General features: G+C 42.4%; 1 protein-coding gene across 3 annotated transcripts in view; it reads left to right on the top strand.

The window, feature by feature from the left end:
- LOC117761757 (contactin-4) overlaps positions 1-14,747 on the top strand; it is a 106,269-nt gene that overhangs the window by 54,650 nt on the left and 36,872 nt on the right. For 2 of the 3 annotated variants that reach the window (XM_034585952.1, XM_034585954.1), the window contains 7 exons: positions 2,810-2,951; positions 5,705-5,828; positions 6,049-6,224; positions 7,942-8,037; positions 11,545-11,748; positions 12,293-12,395; positions 12,583-12,767. In XM_034585952.1, the coding sequence (XP_034441843.1) occupies positions 2,891-2,951; positions 5,705-5,828; positions 6,049-6,224; positions 7,942-8,037; positions 11,545-11,748; positions 12,293-12,395; positions 12,583-12,767 (949 nt within the window). In that variant the 5' untranslated portion in view covers positions 2,810-2,890. The remainder of the gene's footprint in view (positions 1-2,809; positions 2,952-5,704; positions 5,829-6,048; positions 6,225-7,941; positions 8,038-11,544; positions 11,749-12,292; positions 12,396-12,582; positions 12,768-14,747) is intronic. The other variant, XM_034585955.1, reaches the window with a different exon arrangement.

Consider the following 14,747-nt stretch of genomic DNA (forward strand, 5'->3'; position numbering starts at 1 on the left):
TTACAGGACTGTGGCCTCTGCATTTCCGCCCCATGCACAGCAGCTACTGTCTGGCTGAGTGCAATCGAGTGCCCAGGTCTGACTTTGAATGCTAAATGAACAAAGAGTGCCCGTGTTTGCGAGGAAATAAAGTTGATCAGCTTGAAAGTGAAAGTGGATAGCTGACCGCAGCGGACATAAATTAACATCGATCATTGGGCAGAGCACGTGCACTAATGACTCATGGCTGCAGGGGCTTGTTAGACACCCTCAACCTCTTGCAATGGACTTTAATGGTTCCCATATCCTCCCAATCCTCTAAATACCAATGGCTGCAATTCCTCCAAGAGCATCCTCGTATTGGCAAATGATCTGTCTTTTCACTTCACATGCATGAATGCATAATGCGGGCATTAATGTGGATAGAAGTTATATGTCAAATAGTGCTGTTAGATCGACTGATCATGCTGCAGTGAGGAGTAAATGCTTCTCCTTACGAGCTTCCAAATCTCTCAAGCTCAAACTCGACTCCAAAATGGTCAAGACATATTTACCAAATCTGCTTGATCAATATGAGGAACCTCATCCTTTTTCACGTGTAAAGATTTATGAGGTTTCTGGTTGGAACTGTCGGTCATAAACCGGAGAGCGCTTTCAAGGTGCCGAGTTTTGCCTGTGTTTTCATCAGAGCGTAATTCGACTCGTTCCGAGTTCCTCTCCTCACAGCGAGCTTGGCAGGCATGTCTGAATTTTAAAACACATTGATTTGGAATTAGTTACAGGTGCGGGCCTATAACAGTATCGATCGCAGATAGGCGTTTTGACAAAATGTCTGGAAAACATTTCACATCGATTTAAAGTTTCTCAGAGGCCATGATAGAAGCCCTGCATCTAACTGTAATTACCATATGCAGCTTTGTGTCATTCACTGCACACCCCCTCCGCCAGCACCTTAATCAACACATAATTATCTTTGACTCTCAAGGAGACTGAGAATAGCACGAGGCAAAACTGTTTGTTGGAAGAAGAGAACATTTCACATTTCACATTTCTCCAAGTAGGTCGAAAGCATGTGGCTTCTATTGTTAGATGGATAGAGTTTCTTCATCGGCTTTCTCCAGAACACAGGAGTGTATCAACACGGAGAGTCTCGTAAGGAAAGATATCAACCAAGTCTCCCATTATTGATCAAGGCTTCCATATGTGATTGAGACGCGTGACAAGACCGTGGATGGAATGACAAACAAAAAAACAAGACAGTTAAAAAAAAAAAAAAGTCAATGATGCTCAAACTAAATCAATGATGATGACTGACAGGATGAAGCTCGGATGATCAGTCCTGTGCCCTCTACGGATAAGTAATGGAGAGCAAAATAAATCTACTTCACTTCCCACGCAGCTAATGCTTTCTCTCCGTCCTTCCCTCTGTGATTAGTGATTCGCCCAGTTCTCTCACATCCATCTGTCTGCAACAATTTACAACAGCAACTCAGAACTAGAGAAGGACAAAGTGAAGCTGAGGAAAAATGGCACAATTATGGGGTTCGCCCATAAATCAACTTGTAGCCTTTTACATGTAGCAGTTAACAAGTCATTTGTCTCTTCTTCAAATCTTTTCTGACTCATATTCAGGAAATGAGGAACAAAAGCATCCGCTCCACCTGAACCATTGTGACCAAAGTGAACACAAGTGTAATTGTGTTGTCAATGCATATATAACAGTTACATAGACAGAAACAAGTAATGTCTGTTCCAAACCGGTGAGGTAGCAGCAACTGAGCAGCTAGAATCTTCTTTGATGCTCCCTCTGTCTTTTTTTATTGTTGTTTGTTGAGAGTATTTAATGTGAGCTGGACGTGAAGTGATCAGATCTGGATACCGCACTGTACTAATGTCAAGGTGTAAACATGATCAGGTTAAAATCATATCGAGATACACTTTGGATATTTTAAAACCAGGTCCAAGAGGAGTCAAGTATTTCTTATTTAAAAGTCACAGAGCTCAGAGTCAAGAGCAGAGAAGAGGTGAAGAATTCTCAATCCGTCCATTAACGTGAGCAACTCTTTTCACATTTATGCAGTCATTTCATTATGGAAGCTCTCAACTCGGGGGTCCAGACGTGTTGAAATAAAGACTTATTTCAGTGTATTGTGTTACTTCTACTCTTAATCTATGTCAAGCCATGCATCACTAGACAAGAAATGTCCACACACCAGTTGGAACTCCTTCAAACTCCTTAACTAGCTCCCAGGTAGCGTTTTGTGAACTGCCCGGTCTTCAGATGAAGTAAAAAGCAGAGTATACCTGCTCACAGTACACTTTCGGAATCAATATCAGTAAATCTACGGCATCACGACCCGTGAACAATGTGCTGACTGCAGGGCTTTGAACGTAAACAAAAAAAAAGATTCAGTTCAATGTGTGTGTTTATTCATTGGCATTCCCTGTGATGCTGTAGCTATAGAGCTTGCACTTAACACAGCACACATTTCGCAATAGAGTAAATATGTTGAACCAACAGTTTTAAGGAAGCTTAGCACTACCGTTGGCAGGATGTTCTGCTCATCTGTTGCTGCTGCTGCTCTGCGCCTCTGCTCTTTTTTTTTCTTGACTTGCTCCTGGGAGATAGTGTGGCAGCAGTATGTATACACTAAATATCAGCTCCTGCGTATCAGCCGCTAGCTGGCTCTTCGGCATTGTATCTTGGCTCTGCTTATTTCGGTTGAATGAATTATTAATGGTTCACCGATTTCCCACAACTTTCAGCCTGTTTTATTCAGCATCTCCTCATCTCAGCTGCGCTCATTTGCCCTCCTTTTTTTCCCCACAGCCAAACGGAGCAAGAAAACAGGAAATATTCTCCACTCTCTGGCAACTGGATTGGAAGAAGGAGAATCTTTGACCTTGGAAAATGAAGATGTTGTTGCCATGGGAACTGTTAATCCTTCTGTCACTCAAAGAGTGCCTGGCTGGTAAGAAGACGAGTCAAGTCGCCTTTCATGAAACACCTGATATGCATACGTCTCTCAGGGGGGCTGGGTCGCTTCGTTCTCATGCATGTCTGTGATGTGATTCCATATGAAATGATATTGGCAATATTATTATTGCAATCGTAGTTGTCTAATACGGTGAGGATTTACACAAGCACATCAACAAAAACACAAACGAAAGAGCCACAACACAACGACAAAAGCCACACAATGGAAAGACAATCACAATGGAAGTGAGTGAAAACAGATGTTGTCAATAAAACGAGGCTTAAAGCACTTGTACCGTAACACCTTGGTTTTATCAAACAAAGGTTCACAAACTACATCCATGACTTGCCCACACAACATAACTCTGCTTGTTGCATTGTCACTCACTTACAATTTGGTTGTTTTTCTCTCGTGTGGCTTTTGCAGATCTATTGTGACTTTTGTAGTTGTGTTTTGTCTTTTGTGCGTTCGTGTTTTCTGTTGATGCGCTTGTGTGAGACGTCTCAGCCATCGCAGTCTAATCAAAGTAGTAGCTTCACAATAAGAGTCACAGTAGAGTCAGAATTTAGTGGTGTAGTTTTAGTTATTTCACAGGAGGAAGTTGTCACAAGGTAAAGTGAAACTACCCGGTGTCATAAGATGAACTGTTGTATTACATTTGGAGCTCACTTGTCAAACCAGAGTGTAAGTTCTCTTCTCAGCGCAGCACTTCTGATAAACGTGACTCACTGTTGGATTTACATCTGAAGAGAAGCTATTGTGTGGGAAAGAATTCACCCTCTATCTGCTCTTTTTTATGCCTCCGTTTTATTATGTAATTTCCTTGCTTTATGTCCAACTGCTGCCGCTCACATGAAATGTAACTCTTTTCTCAACCCTTATTTATGCTGTACTCCGCTCTCAGAAACACAGATCCACGGAATGAGAGGCAAGCAGAATAATATTTAACTTCAGTCCGTTAATACCTGTATGAGCTACAGCTAAGGAGTTCAAACCTTGCTAAGTGCTGGCGCTTTATGTCTGGATTTGGGACCTGTGCCTCCATGATAACCGAGTGAGATTACCATTGGAAGTCACATTCTGACGGATATTCTGTGTACGGAACTCAAGTCGTCAAAAACATGCATGTAAATGTTTATGCCTTTTAGCATATGGAGTGGGCTCTATTGTATCGTTATTTATGATTTCATTTCCATTGATTTAGCATCTCATTCCAAGTCAGCAGTTTCACTGAGGTATATCTCTGCAGTCTGCTAGCACAGAGAAGACGATGAAGGGTAACGTGCATGGCATTGCACGCGGTCTTGTACGTACATATGTCCGCTATTGAGCTCACATTTGTATGCGTTCCCATGAAACCTAATTAAGTGTAATGTGTGTGTGTGTGTGTGTGTGTGTGTGTGTGTGTGTGTGTGTGTGTGTGTGTGTGTGTGTGTGTGTGTGTGTGTGTGTGTGTGTGTGTGTGTCAGTGGTCAGTCCAGTTGGTGTGTTTATAGGCTAGTGTACGCACAAACCACCCGATCATTTCCCAGGTGAAATAGCCCGGCTATTAAAGGTTCATTAATTTGTTTAATTTAAAGGACACTGCAACCGAGGTAAAAATGAAGCGCCCACCCCCCTCCCCTCAGAGGCTGGGAAAGCAAGGCCCTTACCTGAGGCAAAGACTCCCACTCTCATTAGGATGATGATGATGATGATGATGATGAGGGAGGGAAGCAGTCTTTGTCCTAGTCAAGGTTAGAGACGTGTATGGAAAAAAAAAAAGAGCGTTCAATCCTCTCAAGTGCACAAAAAGAGAAATGAGCAATTTTTAAGAGTACCGCTGGTGTGCAGCCTGGTGGGTGACACGTGGTGCCAGAGGAAAGGGAGGCAGGACACCAGTGTGTGTGTGTGGGTGTGTGCGCTATCTATCGAAAAAATGCTAGATTTCACAGGAGTAATTAGTGCAACACTGTTTAATTACTCCTGTGTATTGATAGTGTGGCTGGAGCTAACCGGAACAACAGGCCCCACGGAGCAGACACACACACACACACACACACACACACACACACGCCCAAACCTGCATATAGACAACAGCTTTACTGGCTCCTCTAATAATGACATTATAAGAGTAAGGCCATGCTCTGAGTATTGCAACGCTCGTGTAAACACCCTAACCAAGTTATCCGACTTTTGTTCAGATCCTAATGAAATAAAGCGTAAATCAATTAACCAGCTCATGCACTTACCAATATGTCTTTATACCCCTGACATAATTCAGAAAAGGGTTTATTCAACAATGCATCAGTGATGACTTCATTTTTTCCCTGTGACTGCACTTCCAGTGTAGCAGTGACTTGAGTTATTGTAGCCTGTGTACTCATCTGGATAGCTGCACTATAAAAGTGACTGTACATGTAAGTGCTGTGACTGAATGAGGCCAGCAAAGTAAAAGACAACTTCATGACTCATATGCCGCAGACTGCCTATGGAATACACCAGTTGGCCGATATGCCACAGGGTTATCTTTAGTTAATTGCTCTCTCATCACAGTTGCAATATCTGCCGTGTGACATGTGCACGAGAGGGTTGATTAAATGCAGAATCCACTCAAACAGCCACGTTGGCAGCTAATTATACGGGTGTAGAGTTTAGATACAGTTTTCCCGAGCGCCACTTCATTTATTTTTTGCATGAATTCAGTGTCACTGTCTCTGCACCATTGTACAGCTAATGTGTTTTTTTGTTTTTTTTTTTCAACCCAGAGAATACACGCCACGGTCCGGTCTTCACCCAGGAGCCCAGTGACAGTGTTTTCCCACTGAGCACTGATGATAAGCAGGTGTTTATTAATTGCAAAGCAAAAGGAAACCCACCTCCTCATTACAGGTAATTGTACCGACTGTCTATGGTGAGCCGGAGTGGAGCCTCTGCAAATGTGTGGTGCAGTGCAATACTGAGCTGTTTCTGTTCACGAGTTGTGTGACTGTATTTGCTGTGTTAAGGTCATTCCTAACTCGTAAGGAGGTTACATTTTTAACCTCGTGTTCTTGTGGGATCTTTTCTGTTTCTCTTCCAAACGATGATTTTGACTTTTCTACATCCACAGGTGGAAGGTGGACAGCAGAGAAATAAACAGAGAGTCCGATCCAGAGTTCAGCCTAGTCGAGGGAAACCTGTTGATCAATAACCCTCATGTGATCAACCATGGAGGCGTGTATCAGTGCATCGCCACCAACCCATTTGGGACCATTGTCAGCAGGGAGGCAAAAGTCCAGTTTGCATGTGAGTCGCTATTTCATTCAGATTTTGGTGTATATTGTGACAGACACAAAGTTGTGCCTTTTTCGTTCCATTTGTTGTAATATGATGAATGACCTCATGGTTGAATGCACTTATTGTAAGTCGCTTTGGATAAATGTCCGAATTTCCTCCTATGGACGGTCATATCCCTGGCTGATTGAACATTTGGATGAAATGGTCGGTAAAATATTAAAATATTGGAGAAAAAATAAGCGCTGGGAATTTCACTGTCTTCTTAAGGAGCTGCGTCTGGACGACTGCAGTTTCCAGCACTACCTGATCAGTGGCCGGTTTGATCAGCGTTGCTCATTTCGGTACCCGTCTCCAGCGAGTTTCACTCCCAGCGCTAATTGTACTTGCAATATTTGAACTGGAGCTAGGTTTAGCACATTTTATTTGTATGTGATCTCACTGCGTGAAAAATTGGCTGCGCATTTGGTGTGAACGCACCATTTCTCAGATACTGAACACAAACTACTGAATACATGCTAGGTATGGTATAGTAGCCAGGATGTGAAGTGTCTCCACAACTGTTAGCTTGATTATCACAACATTTGCTGCACTAATCGTTTTCTCCAGAGGAAGTATGCTGGGGACTTTGGTGGTGCCCTGACTTTTTATGTAGCTCCATAAACAGCTAAGATTTTTGTCTTCGTGTAAATTAGTTCATGGCAGGATACCTCAGAAACTATATAACAGGCAGCATTTATAAACACTATTTTCGTGACTCACTATTTATGAACTTCTTTCTGGAATTTGTTTTACATTTTGAAATACATAAAGTATACCGGTTAAATTGCTTCTTTTTTTTTAGCTTATCTGTCATAAATAACTTTCAAAGCATCATTTATCCCGTGAATTTGAAACCTGACTAGGTCACATGTGTAATTCAATTTAAAACATCTTACGTTCGTATTTCTACCTTTTTGAACAACATTTGACACATTTTAGTTCTAACGAGAACAATAATATACTAACAAGTTGCCTCACAGACATTCCCATGGCTCTCCTCCCTGCTAATTTTCAGATGTATGGAATTTCTGAATGAATTGTTCTGATCGAACATCATCTGCCATATCAACTTGATTCACTTTTATTTGTATGGCGCCAAATTACAAAATACATTATCTCAAGGCACTTTACATTGTGAGGTCGAGACCTAACAAACATTTCAGAAACCCTACAGTCCCCACAATGTGCCAACGTATCTGAGAGACGTCTTCATTCACGTCGGAGGCACCAGAGGACCGCTGAAGGAATGAGGATTGTACTGTATGTGTTGATTTTGAGGGCAGTTTTAATCAAAGTGAGTTGTGCTTTGACCACTGCTGATATTTGCCTGATCCCTCCTGGGACTTGGCTGGTATTTCAAAGACATTTGACTGAAATATCCCTCAACTGCTGTTCTGTCCCTCACACACAGCACAGCAGCATTTAATTAAAGGTGGAAGTTATCGCCTAAGCTCAATTGGTGCACCCTCCCCGCCTGATCTCCTGCGCACGTTGTGATATTAACAGGGGGAATCTTGGCTTCCACTTGTAAGTGATGTGAACAGACAGGAATTATCCTGCAGAATGAAATGTCCTTCCCTGGATGTCACCTCTACGTAAACGTTATTACAGCTGTCAAACCCTGAAAAGTTGCAATTCTATATATTTTTTTCAAGTGACTTTTTATTAATTTTTTCCTACTCAACAGTTCTGCAGAACTTCAGCAGGAAGTCGAGGAACACGGTGTCAGTGAGAGAGGGTCAAGCCGTGGTTCTGCTCTGCGGCCCTCCACCCCATTACGGAGGTACAGCACTCTGTCCTAACTCTTCTGCACTGTCTGCTGGAGTTTCATGCTCCTGCTAACCTCAGCAATCTCCACGGTTACTCACTCTTCTGCTTATTATATCCATGTACCGCTGCTGTGTCTCTTTGGTTTTTCTGCCTTCCCACCTTCAATTCCTGCCGCTTTTCTTCCTCCAACTCTGACACCCTGTTTTCCACTCACTCCTCTTTATCTGTCAGCCAGGGAACTTTTTATGTTCATCCACCGCTCCATACCTGCTCAGACCCATTCCTTCACATCTATAGTTCATTGCCTCACACTTCTTAACCTTGGGCTCACTTTTTCTCGGCCATATGATCTGTGACCACGCTGCCATCTATAAAGTCTCCAGTGCTCCACTTCCCCGTTTTTTTCCCCCCCTCCTCGATGTGTGCAGGTTATCTGTGGGTAATAAAGGCTGCTGGTGGCTGCTGTGACTGGGAGAGCATTTATCCTGTGGCACAGCTGTGAGTCGGCTCATGTGTCTGTGTGCTGCTGATTAGCAGGCCCTCAAAGTGGTCCGCACTCCTGCAGCCATTCGGTGCCTACCAGCACAATTTCACGCCAGCACACCAGCCTTTCGCCGCTCTCTGTTTCCAGCTGAATCCCGTGGCCACGTGGGATTCCACACTTTAGCAATTTGCCCTCCAGCCTTCCCTCCATCCCCCTCTTAAAGCCTCCATCTCTTTATTTCTCCTCTTAAACACAGCATAGTCACACGTTTGATGGGATTTGCTCGAGATGTCAATGGTAGCTTGAGGTATGTTAGAATTGAAAAAGCGGTGAGGAATTTTTTTTAGGTTTGAATTATGTCAAAGCTTCTTTAATGCCTGTCGATGCACCACGTAAGTAATACAGTGATGCACCTTATTAAAAGAGGAATCATCTGACGCATCTTTGAGCAATCAATAGGTAAGTAGTCTAAAAGGAGCCGAGCTGAGAATAAAACTGTCAGAGGACACGAGATTATGTGCCTGCAAGTCCTCTGTTGCTGTGAGACCGGAGCTCTTTAACACACCCAGTCTCTGATAGTCCCTAATCATGAAAGGTCTGTCAGTAGCTGCCTCGACTTTCCCTGTAATGATTTTAATTCAGTGTTTTCCCTCAAGGAAGTGAGTGTGACTTTTTGACGTCCGCCCAGTCAAAGGGGCTGACTGCCGATTGTCGTGTCTGATACAAGAGGGCTGCACTAACGGTCAAGTTCATTCGACAATCCCTGCAGACATCTCTCTCTCTCTCTTACTCTGTCTGTCTGTGTGTGTGTGTGTGTGTGTGTGTGTGTGCTTTACACTTGTACACTGACACAAATCCTTCTTGTTACTATGACAAGAGTTTGAGATCAACTATAAAACAAATGTCTCCTGTAAAAATATAAAAAGAGAATGATAAATGACACTAATGCAAGCAAATTACGGACTAATAAGCAACCATTTGACCTTGTTAGCTAGTATCCTTTGTGAATTTCATCTTTGCCCCCTTATTAAAAGAAAAACAACGATGAAACGACTTTCACTTAAATAGCAGGACACGTTGTTTCAGTTACCTTTGAAACATGGAATACAGAACACAATAATGAGCAATACTTGACTCAGAAACCTTGTAAGATAACAAATCACTGCAGGTGAATTTATTATACTGAGGATAGAAAGGATTTTACAGTACTGGAGAGTTATCATGAAGACGATCATTCTTTCTCTGTGTGATGATGAGAAACAACACAATTATTTTGTCTACATTACACAGTGGTCTATTGCACATACAGTTTACGATTGCTTGAAGAACATGTTGCATTGTCATGCTGCAATAGTTTAGACAGGTTCAACTTCTAGACACGATGACCCTGCATTCTTTAGCCGGAGCCCCCTGTGTCTGCACACACAGCGTTCCAATTCAAAAGAGTGAGCTGACTGCATTATACCTCACTGCGCTGTTGTCTGTCTGAACTTGACCTCAGCCCATCTCTCAATACGTCCAGACTTAAATAGACTTCAATACCCTGTCTGTGGCACTCAGGCTCCAACCAGTTCAGTCTCCAACCAGTTCAGTCCTGTTGAAGATGGAACTTGAAAAAACAAATCACATATTTGTTGGTTGCTTTTTGTCATGAATTCTTTAAGGGTATTTGACGCAATTGGAGGGATTAACAGCGTAATTGCAAAGATATTCCATCATCTGGTGTTTTGCTGATGGTGTTGAGAAGGCTATCTACCACATCACCACATGTGTAACCACATAGGACCCCTAGACATTGCCCAAGAGCCTATAACAGGACCACCAAACCCTCTAGAAGACCCTTAGCAAGTCCTAGAGGACTCATAGAACTTCCTTATTGGCCACTACAACCGTCTAACACCCCTCTGAATCATGTCATTAACCACTGAAACTTCCAATACTACATGTAGAACATTTCCAATGACCTTTAGTACCTCCAAAGAGCCGCTAGAAACTCCCAGAGTACCCCTGGAACTCCTCCTCTTCTTCTTCAAAGACCTCTATAACCTCCTGAAGGACCACTAAAAACTTCTCCTTGGAAAACCAAACCCCCAAAAACAATCTAAAGAACCTCCCTATTGGCCACCTAAATCTTCTAAACAACCCCTGCAACAACCTAAAGGATCTCGAGAACCTTCTCATTAACTGCTTGGCCCATGTGAAGGACTCCTAGAATCTTCTGTTAATAAAGTACTGACAGGGTGAATGAAATTAAATGACATTTAGTGTGTAAAGCCTCGAGCCAAGTTTTTCCTTTTATTTGTCACTAAGTGAACAGCAGTCACTGTTGGCTCTGATAGAAATGGTCAGATATAAAGACTGAATCTTTATGGCCAGACGTCTTTGTTTGAGCATCTCCAAAATGGCAGGCCTTGTCGTCTGAGTAGTGACAAGCTGTGGACTGGTGACAGGATGTTGAGGGATGATCTGGCACACGCCTGATCCAATGCAGCTCCAGCTCGTGACTTAGAGGACTTAAAAGGATGTGCTGCTAACACCTTGAAGCCTTGCAGCACTTTCCGAGGTCTCGTAGAGTCCATGCCTCAGCAGGTCGGAGATGTTTTGGTGGCAAGTACCAGCAACTTATGAGGCAGGGGTGGTCATAACGTTTTGGCTCATAAGTGTTTATATTTTTCATTAACTGATCCTTTGTCCTTGTGGCAATTTTTATTGCTTGGTATAGGTCAGAATGCTATTTTGCTGAGGCTTACATTAGCCAGACTTGGCAACACAGGCAGTATTTTATTGGATCAATTAAACAGTTGCTTTGTTTTTTTCATGGGATTTATTGACACAAGGAAAATATAGAATATCACCCGCCTCATCCTTTAAAGTCATCTTATATCTTTATTTCTGGCAGGGAAATAGAATTTCAATATGTAATAATATATTTCCTCTATGTGTTACAGGTCTTGCTGTACTGGAAGTACACTTTTATATCTCTCTTTATGTCTCAATATCCACAATTCATGGCCTATTCTTTATTTGTTTGTTCAGAGATCAAATATGCATGGGTTTTCAACGGACAACGCAGCCTTCTGCAGCAAGACGCTCGCCGCTTTGTCTCTCAGAGGACGGGCAACTTGTACATAGCCAAAGTCGAAGCCTCGGACGCTGGGAACTACACGTGCGCGGTGAGAAACATGATGACCAATGCGACAGTGCTCAGCTCCCCAACCCCTGTGGTGGTGAGGAGGGACGGTAAGCATCCTCAGTTCGCCTCTGCTGCCTCCTGGTTATCTTGCGCACTGAACTGACACACACTGTCGGAGGGAGGGCGAGCCTGGGAGATAAATCGCTTGTCTTGAGCGTGACACTGTTTTTGCTTTTGCTTACGAGCAAGGCTTTTGCACCATCCCAGAGCCTCTGAACTATAGAGGGCTATGCATGCGAGAAACCCTGTCTGTCTGCATGAAGGCACATATTTACATAACCAGAAATGTAGTCTGTACTGACAAAAATCCATGCAGGCACAGACACATACACACAAAGCGAAGAGATTGCCATACTAAACCTCATCAGGACCGTTTATGTGTACCACTTCACATTTCAGCTGAGACAGATATGTAATCCAAACGCATCCATCCGCTAAGCCAAACGCTGTTGTATACGGCGTCAACACGGGCGCCCGCTCTCTGCCAGTGTCATCTGCACCTTGGCTCTTAGATCCTATATGAATTACAGGAAACAGCAGGCCCATGTTTTGTGTTTTGACTGATGTGATTTGCTTTAATCCGTCATGCAGCAGTGATGGGTGAATACGAGCCAAAGATGGAGGTTCAGTTTCCTGATGCCCTACATGTCTCTAAAGGAACCTCTGTGAAGCTGGAGTGCTTTGCCTTAGGAAAGTAAGTGTCAGAAACATTAGCACGCTGCAGCTCTACCCCTCAAATTGCATTTTGAAACTTGTGAAGAGGCCAGACATCCTCTATTAAAACAAACAGACTGACAAACATGGCAGCGGTCCTTCTGGTCAGCGTGAGTGGGAGCATGTGGCCAGTGTGACCTTTTTGTGTGTGTGTGTGACCTCTGCAGCCCCGTGCCTTCCATCTCATGGAGAAGAGCTGATGGAAATCCACTCCCTGGCAAGATTAAAATCAATCACGCCAGTGGGGTTCTGGAAATTCCATATTTTCGCCCGGAGGACGCCGGTGTGTATGAGTGCGTAGCCGAAAACAGCAGAGGACGAAATGTTGCCAGAGGGCAACTGATATTCCACAGTAAGAGCCATGTAAACATTTGCTTTCTGTGTCTCTAAAATACTATCTTATATCCTGCACCTCAGTATTTCAGAGTTGGGCATTTGTTGTTAAGTGTATTTTAAGTGTTTTATTATTTGTTCTAACCAAAGTGATTGGGTTATTTTCTCAGTATGAAATAGCATTACAATGTCAAGATAATTAGGGCTTAATTTGTGCTTCTTAGCTCTGCTTGTAGTGGTTGTGACATTAAAGAACTCCCCGGGCATACTTAGTATATCTTTTGGTAGAAAATGAGATTGTTCACATGTCAGCATTGGTCTAACACATCTGTAGAATCAGAAGGAAGTGGATGTCAAGCTGAAAGCTTTGAAATGAGTTGTATTTGTAAGTTGTCAGAAAGCCAGAAAATCCTGTCCACGTCAGTGAATATTCTTCTGTTGGCAGAAAAGAGCGAGACTGTTCCTGTCTACTGTGGTTTATGTGTTGATAGAGAACTAAAAATACTAATATCAGCCTGTACATAAGGTTGAGAATTTCTGGTTTTTGATTAGAAGCCACATGGTCTGATTTGGTGTTAAAATTAAACTGTAAATTGTTGTTGCTGAATAGTTTGTCTCTGAAACAAGTCTCATGCAAAGAAGACACTTCAGTGTTCTTTACTTTATACATTCCATTATTTTATTCATTTATTTGTTCATTTGATGGCGACAGAGCACATTAATGAAGTATCATTTAGTATAGTAGTATAAAATACAAAACATAAATATGCTGAAGTTACCAAGGATGCCAATTTACATACTTAAAAATAACACAAGACTAATACAATACAAGTAAGCAATTCAGACACCATCTACAAATACACAAATAGAGAAAAAGACAAAATACATTACACTTACATGGCCCAATTAAACGTGATCACAGTTCTGACATTCTGTTATTGCAATCAAAAGACAGCAACCGTGTTAAATGAAATGTAAAGAAAAGAAACGGCAGAGACATAAATGTAAAGTGCTTTGACTCGTGGAGGTTTGGTCCAGGCCCACGTGGACATGAATACACTCTTATTCATTTGATGTGTCAAAGGTTCAAAGTTCACCTCTAATCAGCTCTCCTTTAGCATCAGTGCTTCTTGGGCTCTATTGAAAAAAGATCCCATAATTACTTTCAGCAAAAAATGCATTCAAGAAAACAACATTGATACATAGATATTTAAATGTACCTAAAATCAAATACAACAAGGTGTAATACTCGCTTATACAGCAATATAATCTGTACATTTCTGTCATAAACTACTGCGTATATGAACTGTACGAGTCAGAATGGCTCCAAATGAATCTGTGACTCATCTGGAATTACTGTGTGGCTGCACAGAGCAGTTCTCTGTTAGCTCAGGGTCGTCGAGGAGCTGTCACCCGTCAAAGGTGTTATTTAGATTTCCCTTGCACACTTTCTGTGGTTGCTCGTGTCCATATGTTCAACATACATCACTCTCTATGGTTGTATGTGTCCTGAGTGACATATTGGTCCCTATGGAAGATGATTTAATGGTTCATGTCAAGACAGGCCATGGTCACATGTGTAGCTCAGGATTCTCCTTCTTAGAGGCTGAACACTCTCCATGTGTTCTGTGTAGGCGTAAGAAAAGAAATAAGTTTATAGTGCCTCATGAGCGATGTCTCATGAGTTGGTTGTGTTACCTCAGAGAGCTGTATAAACTCTGCACACGTTTGTCTATGTTGATCTCTTCTTGAACACATGCTGGGAACAAACATTGACTCAGCACTATTCAAGTGCCTCTACTGAGAATCATTGTCGATTGTGTCTGAAATGAACATTTCTCACTGTGATTAATGGTCCTGAAAACACCTCACACCCAAGATGCACTGAGGACGCATGTGGAAGTGTAAATGCAAATTTGATATCAATCCATATACAACTTGAATAGCACTTATTAGAACGCATACTTCCACCAAGGCCCAACAGACCCCTTAAATCCAA

The sequence above is a fragment of the Hippoglossus hippoglossus genome, chromosome 5, assembly GCF_009819705.1.
Source record: "Hippoglossus hippoglossus isolate fHipHip1 chromosome 5, fHipHip1.pri, whole genome shotgun sequence".
Taxonomy (NCBI): Eukaryota; Metazoa; Chordata; class Actinopteri; order Pleuronectiformes; family Pleuronectidae; genus Hippoglossus; species Hippoglossus hippoglossus.